The sequence below is a fragment of the Nerophis lumbriciformis genome, linkage group LG13, assembly GCF_033978685.3.
Source record: "Nerophis lumbriciformis linkage group LG13, RoL_Nlum_v2.1, whole genome shotgun sequence".
NCBI classification, from domain to species: domain Eukaryota; kingdom Metazoa; phylum Chordata; class Actinopteri; order Syngnathiformes; family Syngnathidae; genus Nerophis; species Nerophis lumbriciformis.
Window position 1 is genome coordinate 24,948,974 of NC_084560.2, and position 19,119 is coordinate 24,968,092.

The window sequence follows — 19,119 nt, forward strand, 5'->3', positions numbered from 1 at the left end:
AAAGGTACGGCTCACTCTCGAAGGAAGGTCCACCTCTCATTTTTTTGTGAGCTCAAACAACTCTTGTGGAGTGAATTATATTTATATAGCGCTTTTTCTCTAGTGACTCAAAGCGCTGGAAGAAATGGAGTTGTTGGGTTCGTCTGACTGAAACTGAAGACTTGTACAATACATGGAAACATCCTTAGTCCAACAGACATAATAAAGTAAAAATATACAATAAATAACAAATAAAATGTGAACATTGTTCTCGCAATAATACTTTAGGCAACACTTTAGTATGGGGAACATATGAACCATTAATTAGTTGCTTATTAACATGCAAATGAGTAACATAATGGCTCTAAATTAGTCATTATTAAGTACTTATTAATGCCTTATTCTGCATGGCCTTATTATACAACCAGTAAGCCATTAACTAAGAGTCTTCCCTAACCCTAACCCTACCCCTAACCGCAACGCTAACCCTAACCCTAACCCCAACCCTAACCCTGACCCTGACCCTAACCCAGGGGTAGGGAACCTATGGCTCTAGAGCCAGATGTGGCTCTTTTGATGACTGCATCTGGCCCTCAGATAAATCTTAGCTGACATTGCTTAACGTGATAAGTAATGAATAATTCCGCTGGTAATCACAGTGTTAAAAATAACGTTCAAAATATAAAACATTCTCATGCATTTTAATCCATCCATCCGTTTTCTACCGCACCCGTTCAAGAAGTCGCATTAATGGTAAGAATTATTTTATTTATTATTGGTTAGCTTCAGAATAACAATGTTATTAAAAAGAATAACAGACTTATTATACTCTAAAAATGTTGGTCTTACTTAAAAATGCACGCATCTAGTTGTATTCAGTGTTAAAAAATATTATATGGCTCTCACGGAAATACATTTTAAAATATTTGGCTTTCATGGCTCTCTCAGCCAAAAAGGTTCCCGACCCCTGCCCTAACCCTTACCCTAACACCATGTTAATAACCAACTAATTAATGGTTCATATGTTCCCCATACTAAAGTGTTACCATACTTTAATCCAATAACATTATTACTTTGCTGTAATAATTCTCCCTAATTTTAGCATTAGTGAATTAAGTGAAGTGAATTATATTTATATAGCGCTTTTCTCTAGTGACTCAAAGCGCTTTTACATAGTGATACCCAATATCTACGTTACATTTAAACAAGTGTGGGTGGCACTGGGAGCAGGTGGGTAAAGTGTCTTGCCCAAGGACGCACGGAAGCGGGGATCGAACCTGGAACCCTCAAGTTGTTGGCACGGCCACTCTATCAACCGAGCTATATCGCCTCTTCAGCAAACACGCACCCATTTCAATGCCGAGCCTATTTTGTAAGCACGCCCCAGGCGTGTTCATGCATCCGATGTCGTTTGGTTTACAAGGCAGCGTCGGTCATTTGAAGTCTCCGGGTGATGCCGCGTAAAAAAAAAGCTAAGGCATCCCAAAGTTCCTTATGTAACACGTCGGCATTCGTCACGGCCCATTTGTTTGATTGAAACCATGAAACTTGATTTGAAATCTTAAAGTGGCCATTTTAATTTTAGTAATGTCTTAAAAACCGCCAATGGGGACTTGGGAGGGGGGGAATGATTATGTCTACCGAGCTCCCACACTCAGGCTTGAAGTTAAAAGGAACACACAAGATAAGCTGTGTAGTATGAATGCATAGATTGTATTAACTAACATCCCAACAAATACAGCAGCGTGTACACAAGTTATACCACATGCTTGCATTTATGACATTTCCATCCCTGCAAGTCTGCACAGATATGCTGACAGTGCTCTCTTTACAATAAGACACCCAACAAAATAAACATACATTTTATTAGGACATAGAACAGAGGTCCCTAAACTTTTTGACCCGGGGGCCGCATTGGGTTAAAAAAAATGTGTGTGTATATATATATATATATATATATATATATATATATATATATATATATATATATATATATATTAATATATATATATATATGTATTTTTATATATATATTGTATATGTGTATATATATTAGTATATATGTGTATATATATGAGTAATGAATATATGTACATATATGTATATGCAATATATATATATGCATATATATATATATATATATGTATATTAAAAAAAAAATATATATATATATATGCATATATATATACAGGTAAAAGCCAGTAAATTAGAATATTTTGAAAAACTTGATTTATTTCAGTAATTGCATTCAAAAGGTTTAACTTGTACATTATATTTATTCATTGCACACAGACTGATGCATTCAAATGTTTATTTCATTTAATTTTGATGATTTGAAGTGGCAACAAATGAAAATCCAAAATTCCGTGTGTCACAAAATTAGAATATTACTTAAGGCTAATACAAAAAAGGGATTTTTAGAAATGTTGGCCAACTGAAAAGTATGAAAATGAAAAATATGAGCATGTACAATACTCAATACTTGGTTGGAGCTCCTTTTGCCTCAATTACTGCGTTAATGCGGCGTGGCATGGAGTCGATGGGTTTCTGGCACTGCTCAGGTGTTATGAGAGCCCAGGTTGCTCTGATAGTGGCCTTCAACTCTTCTGCGTTTTTGGGTCTGGCATTCTGCATCTTCCTTTTCACAATACCCCACAGATTTTCTATGGGGCTAAGGTCAGGGGAGTTGGCGGGCCAATTTAGAACAGAAATACCATGGTTCGTAAACCAGGCACGGGTAGATTTTGCGCTGTGTGCAGGCGCCAAGTCCTGTTGGAACTTGAAATCTCCATCTCCATAGAGCAGGTCCGCAGCAGGAAGCATGAAGTGCTCTAAAACTTGCTGGTAGACGGCTGCGTTGACCCTGGATCTCAGGAAACAGAGTGGACCGACACCAGCAGATGACATGGCACTCCAAACCATCAATGATGGTGGAAACTTTACACTAGACTTCAGGCAACGTGGATCCTGTGCCTCTCCTGTCTTCCTCCAGACTCTGGGACCTCGATTTCCAAAGGAAATGCAAAATTTGCATGGTTGGGTGATGGTTTGGGGTGCCATGTCATCTGCTGGTGTCGGTCCACTCTGTTTCCTGAGATCCAGGGTCAACGCAGCCGTCTACCAGCAAGTTTTAGAGCACTTCATGCTTCCTGCTGCTGACCTGCTCTATGGAGATGGAGATTTCAAGTTCCAACAGGACTTGGCGCCTGCACACAGCGCAAAATCTACCCATGCCTGGTTTACGGACCATGGTATTTCTGTTCTAAATTGGCCCGCCAACTCCCCTGACCTTAGCCCCATAGAAAATCTGTGGGGTATTGTGAAAAGGAAGATGCAGAATGCCAGACCCAAAAACGCAGAAGAGTTGAAGGCCACTATCAGAGCAACCTGGGCTCTCATAACACCTGAGCAGTGCCAGAAACTCATCGACTCTATGCCACGCCGCATTAACGCAGTAATTGAGGCAAAAGGAGCTCCAACCAAGTATTGAGTATTGTACATGCTCATATTTTTCATTTTCATACTTTTCAGTTGGCCAACATTTCTAAAAATCCCTTTTTTGTATTAGCCTTAAGTAATATTCTAATTTTGTGACACACGGAATTTTGGATTTTCATTTGTTGCCACTTCAAATCATCAAAATTAAATGAAATAAACATTTGAATGCATCCGTCTGTGTGCAATGAATAAATATAATGTACAAGTTACACCTTTTGAATGCAATTACTGAAATAAATCAAGTTTTTCAAAATATTCTAATTTACTGGCTTTTACCTGTGTGTATATATATATATATATATATATATATATATATATATATATATATATATATATATATATATATATATATATATATATATATATATGCATAATATTGCGAAAACAAAACGCCAGATAATATGTCTTACCTTATACACACACCAAAATAATACTCGTATGTTGAAGCACAGTACAATCCATCAAGCGGTGCGGCTTCATAGCTTACCAAAGTCGTACTAAAACATTTTGATAGATTTTTGAGCGCCGTGTGTAATGTTTGATATTTTCAATGGAACATATACAATTTTGGCATTGTTTACTTGAGTCATATTGCAGTCTACACATATCTTTTATGTGTGACTGCCATCATATTGCAGTCTACACGTATCTCTTATGTGTGACTGCCATCTACTGGTTACACTTATCATTTCACCATGTACCAAATAAAATAGCTTCAAAGTCGGTAAGCACAACCAAAATTATTCCGTACATTAGGCGCACCGGGTTATAAGGCGCACTGTCGAGTTTTGAGAAATTTAAAGGATTTTAAGTGCGCCTTATAGTCCCAAAAATACGGTAGTAGGATTTTTTAAGGTTATTAGAATAAAACTGTAATCTCACTTCAATCGATTTGCACTATGTTGAGGGAAAACGTAATGTTAAAATTAGGGAGACTTATTACAACAGAGTAATAATGTTATACAATTAAAGTATTATTGCGAGAACATTTTTGGTAATTTTCTCTGGACAATCACACTAAAACAAAATGTAATGTCAAAAATGTCGTACTATTACTAGCAAAAAGAACATTACAGAAGAAGAAAGTTGTAAATGTTACCAAAGGAACATTTTTTATTTTTTTTTAGCAAAATGTCACAATGTTTTAAAATAGCTGTGATATTCTGAGCCAAAAGCTGTAATGAATGTTATAAAAATAAAAAAATAATATTTAACGGAAATCATGATTTATTTTTAAAATTTCACTCATAACACGTGCTTTGAGTAACATCATGAAAATAAAGTCATAATGTTACAAAACAAGACTTGTATTTTGACATTACCTTATAATAAATCAACTCTACTCTGGAGGTGGCATTATTGATTTGTGGCAAATATTATTTTATTGTATTATCATACATTTTTTGTAACACATAATTACTCAATCCTCATATTTTTACTGTTTTAATCAGAGATGTCCGATAATATCGTCCTGCCGATATTATCGGCCGATAAATGTGTTAAAATGTAATATGGGAAATTATCGGGATCGGTTTTTTTAATTATCGGTATCGGTTTTTATTATTTTAATTTTAATTTTTTTTATTAAATCAACATAAAAAACACAAAATACACTTACAATTAGTGCACCAACCCAAAAAACCTCCCTCCCCCATTTACACTCATTCACACTTATTCACACTCATTCACACAAAAGGGTTGTTTCTTTCTGTTATTAATATTCTGGTTCCTACATTATGTATCAATATATATCAATACAGTCTGCAAGGGATACAGTCCGTAAGCACACATGATTGGTCCACTAATAGTACTAACCTTTAACAGTTAATTTTACTAATTTTCATTAATTACTAGTTTCTATGTAACTGTTTTTATATTGTTTTACTTTCTTCTTTATTCAAGAAAATTATTTTAATTTATTTATCTTATTTTTTATTTTTTTTATTTTTTTAAAGTACCTTATCTTCACCATACCTGGTTGTCCAAATTAGGCATAATAATGTGTTAATTCCACGACTGTATATATCGGTTGATATCGGTATCGGTAATTAAAGAGTTGGACAATATTGGAATATCGGATATCGGCAAAAAGCCATTAATAGGACATCCCTAATTTTAATGTATTCATTCTTATTTGATGGGGCTCTAATGCGCAGTCCTAGCATGTAAACTGTCAACACACACAGAAGATTCCTACTGGTCAACAAGATACAAAATAATAATTGTAAAGTAATAATTGGTGATTGTTTACATACAAAAAAACTGCCAGACATTTAGAGTCAGAGTATATAGATTTATTTGTTATATACAAGAGGTACCTGGCTTTTGAGAGATACAGATCATTACATCATCAACAATATTCATTTGAGTGGTTTTCCTTTAACTTGCACGGTTGCACGCAATTGGACACATATTTAAAAAAAAAGTTGTTTTTTTTAATTAGAATTCCTCCAACAGTTGATGAGTGGACAGTAGAACACGTTAGAAGGCAACAGACCAAGACTGCATTCATGGAGGTGACTAACATGCACACAAGATCCACATATACTGTAATGAGCTGACTTAGAGTGACAGCTTCGCTGCTAAATAGTGCAAATAATATGCATTCACTCTTTGCATCACAGTCTCAAGAGATTATTGAAAATATTGATCCAGACATTTGTTGGAGTGCATCATTTGTTTCTGGAGCATAGAACGCCGTATGCATATTAAGTCAAGCTCCATACACAAAAAAAAAAAAAAACTGCATTAATTTGTTGTGCTTATCAGTCCGATATACAGTATAATAATAACAACTCATTGAGTCTTTGTCAAGTGTTTAGACTGCTTATGCACAAATCCTGAACTCATGAAAAAAACATATGCAAATAAAAAGCTCCGTCCATATCTGGATATGTATCTATACATGACTGTATGTGGTCAATTAAAAAGTTGTCCAAGTATTTGGGCCATTCATATAGTGAAGTAAAAAAAAAAAAATGCTTAAATTAAAAAGAAAAAGATTCAAGAATTAATTTGTAATTGTACAAGAATGAATGCGTAATATTAGTATTATTTTTTTTAATATTGTAATTAATTATGTTGTACGTTTTCAAGAATGATTACATTGTGTAAAAGAAGTAATAGTGTCAAAAAAAAATAATTAGTCCAAAAAAAAGCTGAATTTTCATTATCAAAACATTTTTATTAAATTGTACGACTGTTTTCTGGAATGTTAAGACATGGTAAAAAAAATTCTTGGATTACTGGGAAAACAAATACTAGTGATATGGTATATGCAGTGGTATATATTCAGAGGATATTTTTTTGCGTCGATTACAATATTTTTGTTTCGCAAGAAAAACTAATGTGAAAATTAACACGTGCTAATTAGGATAGTCAATTAGGTTGTTTCAATGATAAACTCGTACAGCGGTACCTCCGTGAACAAGTGTCCTACTTAACGTTTTCGCCAAAATGTTGCCTTGGTTACCATTTGTTTGTCTTAGTTAGCGTCCAATATCCAATATTAACTCGCTTCGGTTAACGTATTTGTTGCTTAACGGATTTTTTTTTATGTAAACCGAGGCACCGCTGTACTGTACGTAATTTAGCAAAAAAAATTCATTTTTCACATAAAAAAAAGTTGTACAAAAATATGATTTTATAAGATTTATTCTCGTACAATACTGAGAATAAATTAAATAAATGAAATCATAATAAAATAAATACAACTCTTTAAACTGCCTTTTACACAGGTGTCAAACTCAAGGAAATACTCCCGCAAAATATATTTGTCCTTTCAGTTTTGACGGACAAATTGTACTGCATGCAATTGCAGTTCTTAAACTTATTAATATCTGATTATGCAAAAACATATTCCATCAAAAATACATACTTGAATATCTTCATGTCACCTTGACTTCTGTTTTATAAGCAAGTTACCCTTCAATTTGTTAGTCAAAAAAAAAAAAGCATCGGCTTCTGCATAGTAATAACATGAAGTGATTATACATTATATTCGTATATATTCACTGTCACAATGCGATTACTGCAATGTGGCCCTCAATGGATATGATGATGACATCCTTGGTCTATTATATACGGCTGCACTGTATGCATACACAATAATCTATACTGCGCGTTTCATAAAATGACATCATCTCTGACTTTCACAGGTCAGTAGTGCAATGTGAAGAAATGAAAGCAGAAAGGACAGGCTAATTGTCATATTTGTTTGCTATAAAAACACACTTTTTTTGTTGTATGAAGAGAAATTGGACTATAATTCATAACTCATATGGTAAGAGAACACATGTTGGAATGGCAGTCTCTTTAAAAGTACATTTCAGAAGCTTTTTTTTTTTGCAAAATCTAAGATGGTAAACAAAGCACAATATACACATAGCAACCCAGCAGACATCATTTTGGTTTGGAATATTTGAGTTATGTCACGATATTTGCCCAGTCAAGTCCTTTACGTAATGCATATGTTCTTTACTGTGCAGTCTTTGGTCCCGTGACAAAAATGCCACAATTTTGTCGTGGACATGTAATCGTGTAACAGGGTAAAGTTTCCATGTAATAAGTAGGATGTGTATTAATTGTAGTGTACATACAGTCGTGGTCAAAAGTTTACATACACTTGTAAAGAACGTAATGTCATGGCTGTCTTGAGTTTCCAATCATTTCTACAACTCTTATTTTGTTTGTGATAGAGTGATTGGAGCACATACTTTGTTTGTATTTTTGTTTCATCTGACATCAAATGGACAAAGATATGACCTTCTGGAGGAAAGTTCTGTGGTCAGATGAAACAAAAATTGAGCTGTTTGGCCACAATACCCAGCAATATGTTTGGAGGAGAAAAGGTGAGGCCTTTAATGCCAGGAACACCAGGCCTACCGTCAAGCATTTCTACTCTCTATTTTATGCTGCTGCTGTCACATACACTGTATATACTGTAATATTGTACATGTGTTGTATATATTGTATATTGTATATATTGTATATATGTTATAGACATAATATAATATATCTGTATATATATATTATTCTGTACACATATTATGTATATATTCGTATATATGTTAGATTTTTTTTATTGCTATATTAGTCTATTTATACCTGCATTGTCCTTTCCATCCTTAGACTTTCCATCATTGTAACTGAGCTACTGTGTTGAACAATTTCCCTTGTGGATCATTAAAGTTTGTCTAAGTCTAAGTCTAAGCATGGTGGTGGTAGTATTATGCTCTGGGCTTGTTTCGCTGCCAATGGGACTGGTGCTCTGGGACAATGAAAAAGGAGGATTACCTCCAAATTCTTCAAGACAACCTAAAATCATCAGCCCGGAGGTTGGGTCTTAGGCACAGTTGGGTGGACAATGCTGAAGAAACAAGTCCATGTCAGAAAACCAACAAATTTAGCTACAAAACAAAAATTTAGCTATTTGGCCACAATACCCAGCAATATGTTTGGAGGAGAAAAGGTGAGACCTTTAATCCCAGGAACACCATCCCTACCGTCAAGCATGGTGATGGTAGTATTATGCTCTGGGCTTGTTTTGCTGCCAATGGAACTGGTGCTTTACAGAGCATAAATGGGACAGCGAAAAAGGAGTATTACCTCCAAATTCTTCAGGACAACCTAAAATCATCAGCCCGGAAATTGGGTCTTAGGCGCAGTTGTGTGTTCCAACAGGACAACGACCCCAAACACACGTCAAAAGTGGTAAAGGAATGGCTAAATCAGGCTAGAATTAAGGTTTTGGAATGACCTTCCCAAAGTCCTGACTTAAACGTGTAGACAATGCTGAAGAAACAAGTCCATGTCAGAAAACCAACAAATTTAGCTGAACTGCACCAATTTTGTCAAGAGGAGTGGTAAAAAATTCAACCAGAAGCTTGTGGATGGCTACCAAAAGCGCTTTATTGCAGTGAAACTTGCCAAGGGACATGTAACCAAATATTAACATTGCTGTATGTATACTTTTGGTCACATTTTCAGTAGACCCATATTAAATTCATAAAAGAACCAAACTTCATGAATGTTTTATTTTTTGTTACCAACAAGTATGTGCTCCAATCACTCTATCACAAATAAATAAGAGTTGTAGAAATGATTGGAAACTCAAGACAGCCATGACATTATGTTCTTTACAAGTGTATGTAAACTTTTGACCACGACTCTCGATGTGTGTTGCATTCTTGTGTAATATGCCAGAATATGCATGTGAACACAATTGCGATCATAATCCTTTGCAACATTTTAGAGTACACTTACAGCATGACTCAGTTTGAAATGTCCTATAATCTTTTGAGGGAACGCCGCTGGCCTTTGGCAGATTATCCTATAAACAATAGTTTGATTGTATCTCTCGAACTCAAATCTGCAGGCGACAGAACAGAATTGTAAGATCGTCGTCGTTTGTTGTTAATTGTGCAAGAGTTCCCCAAATATGTCTCATGGATCCAGCACCTACACACATGTCAAAATGAACGGGCACTTTTGGTAATTTGTATTAGGCAAGAGCTGGTGGTAAATATCTGTTGCAACAACGCGGTTTATTTTCGGAAGGGAACGTATAATCTTCACGGCTGATTAGCACTAATGAAATGCAGCTAATTTGAGAGTTAAAGCTCACATTATTGCAAATGAAATAGCTGGAGGGCGTCTCTTATGAAAAGATGACTCATTTGGGGCCTGACTTTCTGCTTGATTGTTCTTATTTACACATTTAATTTGAACTGTTTAAGCATCGGGCACATACAGACTTCAAGCTCGGCTCAAGCGGCATTAACATGCGTCTTGGGTCATCCTGTCAAAAGTGGATTCTTATGTTTGAGCCCCGAAGTGATCCCGCTTTGCTGCTCCATATTCAATTAAGCGCGTGTTGTGTGCTCGCTAAAAACATGTTTTGTGGTTCTAACCGACAAAATGCAATAAAATACCACATTGGAGACAGAAATATAACATTTTATAGCCATAGACATGACCAAAACAGACAAAAAAGAAGCATCACACCCCAAATAATTGTCTGTTTGGAACAATAACCTTAAAACCAGAAAAAAAAAAGTACTGTGACATTTTTTCCCCCCCACCAGAATTAACAATAATGCATTTTGTGAGAGAAAAAACATTTAAATATTATCAGGATAAAGTCATAAAATTATGGGAAAAAGTAGTAAAAATTAAGTTGTAATATTATTCGAAACAGTTTCAATATTATCTGAATACAAGTTTATTTTCTACAGAATAATGTGGTAATACTACGAGAAAAAAAAGTTGTATTTCTACAAGAATACATTTTTCCTTTAACAAAATAGTCAGAATTTGTAATATCATGGCTTTATCTTCATAATGTTAGGAAATGCATAGCATAACAAGGAATAACGACATGTTTCGTCGCAATCTTACTCAAATAAAGAACGTTTTATGAGTGAAACTAAAAGAAAATATAACGAGTACATAAGATCATGATGACTTTCTTTATTTTGATAACAACACTTGAGGCTTTTGGCTCGGAATGTTACAACAGTTTTTTTTTAAATTCCCTTATTTTAAGGAAAAGAAAAACTGAAAAAAAATAAGTAGCCGGAATTTATATGGAATATTGTGAGGAATTAATATTATCGGGATAAAGTCCGAACAATAGGAACAAAAAAAAAAGTTGCAATGTTAGGACGATTAGGTTGGGATATAACCTATTTTTTTTCATTTTTTTATATTATCTGAATAATAGTATTTATTTTAAAGAATCAAGTCGTAATACAACTAGTAGGAAGTTTTTCAACAATAAACTCGTAATGCATAAAATTATTTATTTTATGATAATACTATATAATGTTTGAACATCAATGCAAACAAAAGATTTCCTCAAATAATATGACTTTATTCTGGTAAAATTGCAACTTTATTCTCAAAATATTGTTTTATTTTGAATCATAGTACTGCAGCTATATTCCTGTAATTGCACCTTGAAATGTTGTTACAGTTTTATAGTTACACAATCAAATCAGGTGTGACAACTTCAAAAAATCTCTAACAAAAGAACCATCAAATCTAAAACAATTGTCTCTTTAGATCAATAGCCTTAAAACAAGAAAAAAAAAAGTCAGTGTATTGTCTGTGGTGAATTTTTTTTTACCAGAATGAAGACGATTGTGAGAGGAGAAAATATTGGAATATTATCAGGATAAAGTCGTAATATTAGGAAAAACATTTTTTTTTAATTGCTATGTTGGAAAAATTAAGTTGTAATATTACTTGAAAAAAAACAAAACGGTTTATCGTTTAAAGAATAACTACATAATACTACCAGTAAAAAAAAAATATATATATATATATTTTCAAGAATAAACCTGTGAAGTAAGGATATTGTCTTTTTTCTTGTATTATTTTTTATTACAATATGAATGGGGAAATAGTTTTTTCAAATATTACGACAATATTCCGCTAAAATTACAACTTTATTCTCATAAGCATCAATTTGGAATTGGGGGTTAAATCACCAAAATGATTCCCGAGCGCAGCCACCGCTGCTGCTCACTGCTCCCCTCACCTCCCAGGGGGTGGAACAAGGGGATGGGTCAATTGCAGAGGGTAATTTCACCACACCTAGTGTGTGTGTGTGACTATCGAAAAAGAAAAATAATATTACCATGTTTTTAATCAAAGTACTTGCGACTATAATCCTGTAAATTGCATCTTGAAATGTTGTTATAGTTTTATAGTTACACAATCAAATCAGGTGTGACAATAACAAATCCCAAACAATCTATGTTTAGAACGATACCCTTGAACTGCAGATGATTTATCCATGACTGGATCAATGTTGGTTAGCTAAGCCAGCCGCATTCAAGGAAACACTTGTAAAAATGTGTGTTGCAAAGAGCCTTTGTTGTTGTGCATCATCACAAGAATCCAGTAAGAAATCATACAATAAAAGCACTCCAAAAAAATGGTGATGCAAAATATGTCAAAACATGTCACTGACGTGTATAATTTTGAATCAGTTTGTGGCATACTTTAACAAAATCTGTTTTCAATGGCTAATAACGGCTTTATTCTGTGTTTTGGAGAGGTTTTTTTATGATCCCTAATGTGGACCTGCAAAAATGACAAAATATGCTGTAATGTGCATGCCAGGCCAGTAGTTGGCGATGTCACTTTCTAAAAAAACACGATGCGCATGCCGACCAACTGTTTTCCCTCTCAAATAAAGTGAAAGTATCATCAAGTATATAAACGCCATACCGTTCTGTACCGCCATTATTGGTATTATAGTGACATCATGCCCACATTGGCCTCTTAAACATATTTCCTATTTTTGGATATATGCATTTTTCAGCAGCTCCAAAATGCATTTTGTCAAATACATGTTCTGTCAAAATGGTCTTGGGTAAACGGACCCATAGTTTAAAATCAGACTGAAGTCCTGTTATAAGAGGCTGCTGTGCAGTTTCAAAAAGAACACAACTTAAAGTTGTGTCACCCGGAAAAATATTTCCAAATGTACTCAGATTACAATCAATCTCAGCGTTTAAGTGAACCCATTTGGGATTAGATGGCCTGGCATGCAGCAGTAAACATCATGCTGCATCTCTCAATTTGTTGTACCAGAGTTTATACTGTGAAGTTGTACCAGTTTTAACGGAATGATCAAATTCCTGATTGGTCCTTCACGTAAGTGTGTTTGTCACTGAAGTCACTTACTTAAAACTGTGTGAATGTTGTTCTTTTCTCCAGCACCTCAAGGTAATCCGGATCAATGTGAAGCTTAGCCTTCAGTTCCCAATACTCACTCCTATTAGGCTCCACATAAACAGTACTTGGTGCTGTACAGTAGAGTATTGTCTGTTGTACTCTGTCGGGAGGCACGTACTGATGCCTTGCGTTAAAGTCTGATGTGTACTGGCTGGACGGACGCGTCGTGTGCCTGCATGGTAGCGTATTGCTGTAGCGTGGGTTCTGGTCCTGATTGAGTACTTCTCTGTAGTAAGACGGATCATCTCGGTGTGGCGTGGAGGGCTTATTGAGAGGCTCGGGAGTGGTGGTGCTGTATTCTGAGCCTATTGCGTTACTGGCTGCTTCTTCGTCAGAGTTGCCCAGAAAGGGGCCGCTCAGCTCATCGGAATCCCGAAATCCCTCCACTGATTTGCTATCTGCGGATGCTTGGCCTGTGGTTCTGCAAGTTTGCTCCAAGGGTGGCGGAATATACTCATACACATGTCCAGCTGATGTCCTGACCTTTGGGATTGTTCCTTTTTTGTACAAACCGTACTCCATGTTGAGAGAGCTGATGCATGTATTCATGGAATTGTTGTGCTCATTTTGACTCTTTTGGTGTTTCTTCCTCATTGTTACAAACAATCCTGCTGCCACGAAGACAGATACAATGAACATGAGCACGAGGGCAAGGATCATCACCGATAAAGGGATTGCTCCGTATTGAGTGTCAGAGTCCAATGGAGTTTCAATTGTAATTGTGCTGCCAGGAAACGATTCTTCTGAGGGTGGGATTACGGACACCAGTGGAGCCGAGTTATTAGGGCAGAAATTAGTTGTCTTTATGTAGCGCATATCTTCCCCGGCGAGCTTTTTCGGTGAGCCGCAGATGACGTTGTTTACAACAGTGCCCGTGCTTAGCTGCTCCAGCCACATCTTCAAGTCTAGAATCCTACACGAGCAATCCCAGGGGTTCTCATACAAATCCACCTGCACCAATGCCGTCAGCTGATCGATCACACCGCTGACGGGCAGGTAACGCAGATGGTTGCTGCGAAGATTGAGCCTTGCCAACGTGAGGCCGCTAAATGTTCCCACGGGTAAAGTTTTCAAGAGGTTGTTGTTCAAAAACAAAAGCTGCAGTTTGGGGACGTATTGGAATGTGTCCGCCGCGACCCCTTTAAGGACGTTGTATTCTAAATACAAGAACTGTAGGCTCTCTAGTCCATAGAACATATCCTCTGTAAGATGGTCTATCAAATTCCCATTAAGGTAGAGTCTCCTGAGATGAGTCAAATCAGCAAAAGCTTTGTCGTGGATTTGAGCTATTCGATTGTTCCCTAGATGAAGCAAATCTAATCCGGTTGCCTCAATGAAATCCGTTCTCCGCACCACAGGGATATAATTCCCTGTGAGATACATCTTTTTAGGATTGTAAGGTTTGGGGTCTAAATCGGAAATGTGCTCAATCTTTCGTTCCTGGCAGTTCACGTTCAGGCCGAGGTCTGAAATCTGCAGGTTGCAGGTGCAGGCAGACGGGCAGTCCAAAGGCACGGGGGATTTGGTTTGATATGAAATAATTTGGCCGTAATTCTGAGGTTTTTTTGCAGCCAGGCGAGCTGTGGGTCTTGATTTTAATTTACCTGACTGCCGAGGTCCCTTGGTTGGTCTGGACGATGACCTTGCAATACCAGATGAAGTTAAGGAGGCCGTGGAAATGGCCGGCGTGCTCCTGTAGTAGGCTTCTGTGTTCAAATGCGGCAGCGGCGGCATCTCGTACTCGGCGATGGCTCTCCTCGGGCACAGCTCCTGTTTTGAGACCTCGTCAAGATCCCTCCCGTGGAGGCGGAAGGGGAACTCGCAAACCACGTCTCCGACCAACGCCGTGTACGATATGCTCTCTAGCCATGTCTTGAGGGCGATCAGGTCACAGGAGCAGTTCCACGGATTCTCCTCCAGCTGCAGCTCCACCACGCCGTTCATGTGCTCCAGCAGACCCGAGTAAGGCAGCACTTTCAGCTGGTTCCCCCTCAAGTCCAGATGAGTCAGCGGCACATGCTGGAAGATGTTCGTAGGCAGCGCAGATATCAAGTTGTCGTTGAGAATCAACACCTCCAGGTGCCGAAGCCTGCCGAGGGCATTGGGCGCCACTTGGGTGACGTAATTATAATCAAGTTGCAGATACTCCAGACTTTCAAGGCCCCAGAAAAGCTCCTCCTTCAAGGCATCAATTTTGTTATTGTTGAGATGTAATCGCTTTAATCCCTGAAGTCCCGTAAAAGCTCCCGCTTCAATCAGCGATATCTCATTATTCCCCAGATGTAATATGGTGAGTCCTCGATAGTCGACAAAGTCATTAGCAGCAAGCCTCTTTAAAACGTTCCCAGTGAGCAGCAGATGATACTGTGGGAAGTTTGGCGGCGTTATTTCAGAGATACTCCCAATTCCCTTGTTTTCACAGCTCACTGTGAGTACCCCCTCTCTCTCCTCACATGCACACAGCCTTTCACAGAGTCCTCCTCCGTAAGACATCCCGACTGTGCACACGGAGGCTGCGCCCAGCAACACACACCAGATCCAGAGATGCATTTTCCCGGCGTCCGAGCTCATCAGAGTCCCGCTAAAGTATCCTCGGTGTCATCTGGTCGGGGGAAAAAAAAACAAAAAAAACACAACAATGTCATTATAAAGCGTGATGTTGAGTGCGAGTTGGCAACTTGGACACAACCAGCTGTAGCCTGCACGAGTCAAAGCCTCATTTGTCGCTACCCGGAGGTAACTTCTGCCCGTGTGGCTGCTGATTTAAAATGGCTCAAACAAAGCAGCATGGGAGAGAGAACGTGACGGAGAGCGAGAACTCCCACAGGCGATGTAAATAACAAAAAAAAAAAATCAAGGTCAAAGCCAGACTCATCTCAACAGAAAACACAAAGCCTATTTTAAAAAAGAAGCATCATGCACGGGGCAGACTTTAGTCTTCATTTAGCGCACTTCCTACCTCACACCCGTGGGTTGGAACGCAGGGTTGCAGTCGGCACGTCTTTTATGTCTCATCTGTCAAAACAACAACAAAAAAAACGGATCCCTTCAGCACGCTCCCCCCCTGAGGTCCTGAAGAGAATGGGAAAAAAAAAAAAAAAAAGAAAACGTGCCGATCGACTGTAAATGCTTCTCTTCTGACAGTGCAGACGGAGATGCTGCTGCGCCTGGTAACAAAGTTCCTTATTCTCTCTCGCTCTCTCTCTTTCTCACTCGCTCTCTTTTTTCTCGCTCTCTCCATCCGTCGCTCTCTCACTCCATCCCTTCCCCAATTGTCGGGAGGATGTCAAGTCGTTTTATTTCAAGCAGAAAGAATCAGCTCACTGAAGCGTCATACCGAGATGTAGAGGGGGTGGGGGGGGGCACAAATTATTATATGTTGACCTACCTTCTAAAAGACCCCCCTCACCCCTCAAAAAAAAATAAAAATCAATAATTCAGTGAAGCACAGCATTCTAGCCGTGCTCAAACAGTTTGTTTTAAACCAGCTTAGCACGTTATTCATCCGGAAAACAAAACCTCCACCAGGATGTCACGTTACATCATCCTTTTTGCCTAATCTGTCAATCCAGGGAGGCGAGGTGCTCATATTTTCTTCTGCGCTAGCTACACCCGACAACGGCAGAACGTATCAGCTGAATTATTGAATTATTTCCAAACGGTGTCTGTAACGCGGCAGTAAAGCGGCTGATCAAACAAAACAGAAGTCATCGTCATGGACCCACTAGCTTCGAAAGGTAGCTCTCTAAATTAAGTGGACTCAATAATTCCGTGGTGACATCTTGGTGTATTCACTGAGGAATTTGTGGAACTGAGACAATATAAAAAGAATGCCATCGTAAATTATACTAACAAAGACACTCGTAAACGTGTTAGCCTATTAACTAATGCTAACAACGCTGGCTTCATTACATTACGGTACCATGTACAAATATGCATGAAAACACTCCTACAGACAACACACATGGGACACTTCAGTAAGTATGAATTGTTTTAGTTATGTTGTAAAATTGGGCAACACGGTGGGAGAGGGGTTAGTGCATGTGCCTCACAATACAAAAGTCCTGGGTTCGATCCCTGGGATCGTAGTTTGTTTACATGTACAACCAGGCCCGGCCCTAACCAATCTGGCGCCCTAGGCAAGATTTTAGGTGGCGCAGGGCAAACATTAGCTAACCAGAAGGCAATAACAATGTAAACAAAAAACACCTGCTTAAAAGATCTAATACCTGAGGAATGTAAGGTGGGAGTACAGTAATTACCTAACGTTACATTATTATTTTCCATAACAATTTAGCCCCCTCCACAATATTAACCCGACGTTAAAACAGAACTAGCTATTTATTGATTAGCAATTGCCGAATCATGTAACATTAGCTTAATGCTAACAAGCCAGGTTACTATCACATTCTGTAACAGACAAATAATTTCATGTAGGCTAACGTTACCTACCTGCTACCTCTGTCTTTTCTCGTTTCTACTCTTCTTCTTTTCTCTTTTTTCTTCCTTGGGCACCTGACAGTTTTGGCCGTTTTGACATCTTGTGTTGATTTTTTGATGTGGTGACGTCCAAAAAGAGTCATGTTACGGTAAGGGGGGGGGGCGTAATGTTGTAACAAATAATATTTCTATTAAATAGGCTTTACTTTGCATTTTAATTAACGTGGGATTATTTTTTGTATTTAGAAATAATAGTACCAACTTTCTTTCTTTTTTTTTTTTTTCTCCAACATTTGTGGCACTGGCGTGGCGCCCTTAGCATTTGCCTATACGGCCTATGCCACGGGCCGGCCCTGTGTACAACTTTCTGTGTAGAGTTTGCATGTTCTCCCCGTGACTGTGTGGGTTCCCTCCGGGTACTCCGGCTTCCTCCCACCTCCAAAAGACATGCACCTGAGGATAGGTTGATTGGCAACACTAAATTGGCCCTAGGGTGTGAATGTTATCTGTCTATCTGTGTTGGCCCTGCGATGAGGGGGCGACTTGTCCAGGATGTACCCCGCCTACTGCCCGAATGCGACTGAGATAGGCTCCATCACACTCCCCCGTGACCCCGAAAGGGACAAGCGGTAGGAAATCGATGGATGTTGTAAAACTTATAAACGTTGCTTGGAGTGATGGATGTCGAATTATTTCGAGTAGAACGCTATGTCACGTTACATCGTCCTTTTTGCCTAATCCAGTGTTTTTCAACCTTTGCTGAGCCATGGCACTTTTTTTTAATTGAAAAAAAAAGCAGAAAACGTTAAAAAAAATTTACTCAAAAGCCAATATTGGCAATAAAAAGTTGTTCTCGCAATTGTTGGATATGAATTCAAACAATAACCACCCATGCATCATTATAGCTCTTGTCTCAAAGTAGGTGTACTGTCACCACCTGTCACATCACGCAGTGACTTATTTTGAGTTTTCTGGTGTTTTCCTGCGTGTAGCGTTTTAGTTCTGGTCTTGCGCTCCTATCTCGGTGTTGATTGTCATGTACGGATGTACTTTGTGGACGCCGGCTGCTCCATGCGCTGTAAGTCTTTGCTGTCGTCCAGCATTATGTTTTTTTCACTTTAAAAAAAATTAAACTCAGCAGCCGATATTGACGATAAAAAGTCGTCCTCGCAATTTTGGATGTGAATTCAAACCATAACCAACCATGGATCACTATAGCTCTTGTCTCAAAGTAGGTGTACTGTCACCACCTGTCACATCACGCAGTGACTTATTTTGAGTTTTTTGGTGTTTTCCTGCTTGTAATGTTTTAGTTCTTGTATTGCGCTTCTATCTCGGTGTTGATTGTCATGTATAGATGTACTTTGTGGACGCCGTCTGCTCCACGCGCTGTAAGTCTTTGCTGTTGTCCAGCATTCTGTTTTTTTTCACTTTAAAAAAAAAATTAAACTCAGC

At 38.0% G+C, this 19,119-nt stretch overlaps 1 protein-coding gene across 1 annotated transcript; it reads right to left on the reverse strand.

Annotated features, from left to right (window-relative positions):
- Positions 1–8,192: 8,192 nt before the first annotated feature.
- slitrk5b (SLIT and NTRK-like family, member 5b) lies at positions 8,193–16,437 on the reverse strand. The gene is made up of 2 exons (XM_061970613.2): positions 16,184–16,437; positions 8,193–15,826 (listed from the first exon to the last, which is right to left on the reverse strand). Exon 2 carries the CDS (start codon positions 15,793–15,795, stop codon positions 13,174–13,176), a length of 2,622 nt encoding a protein of 873 aa, XP_061826597.1. The 5' UTR covers positions 15,796–15,826; positions 16,184–16,437; the 3' UTR covers positions 8,193–13,173.
- Positions 16,438–19,119: the final 2,682 nt, after the last annotated feature.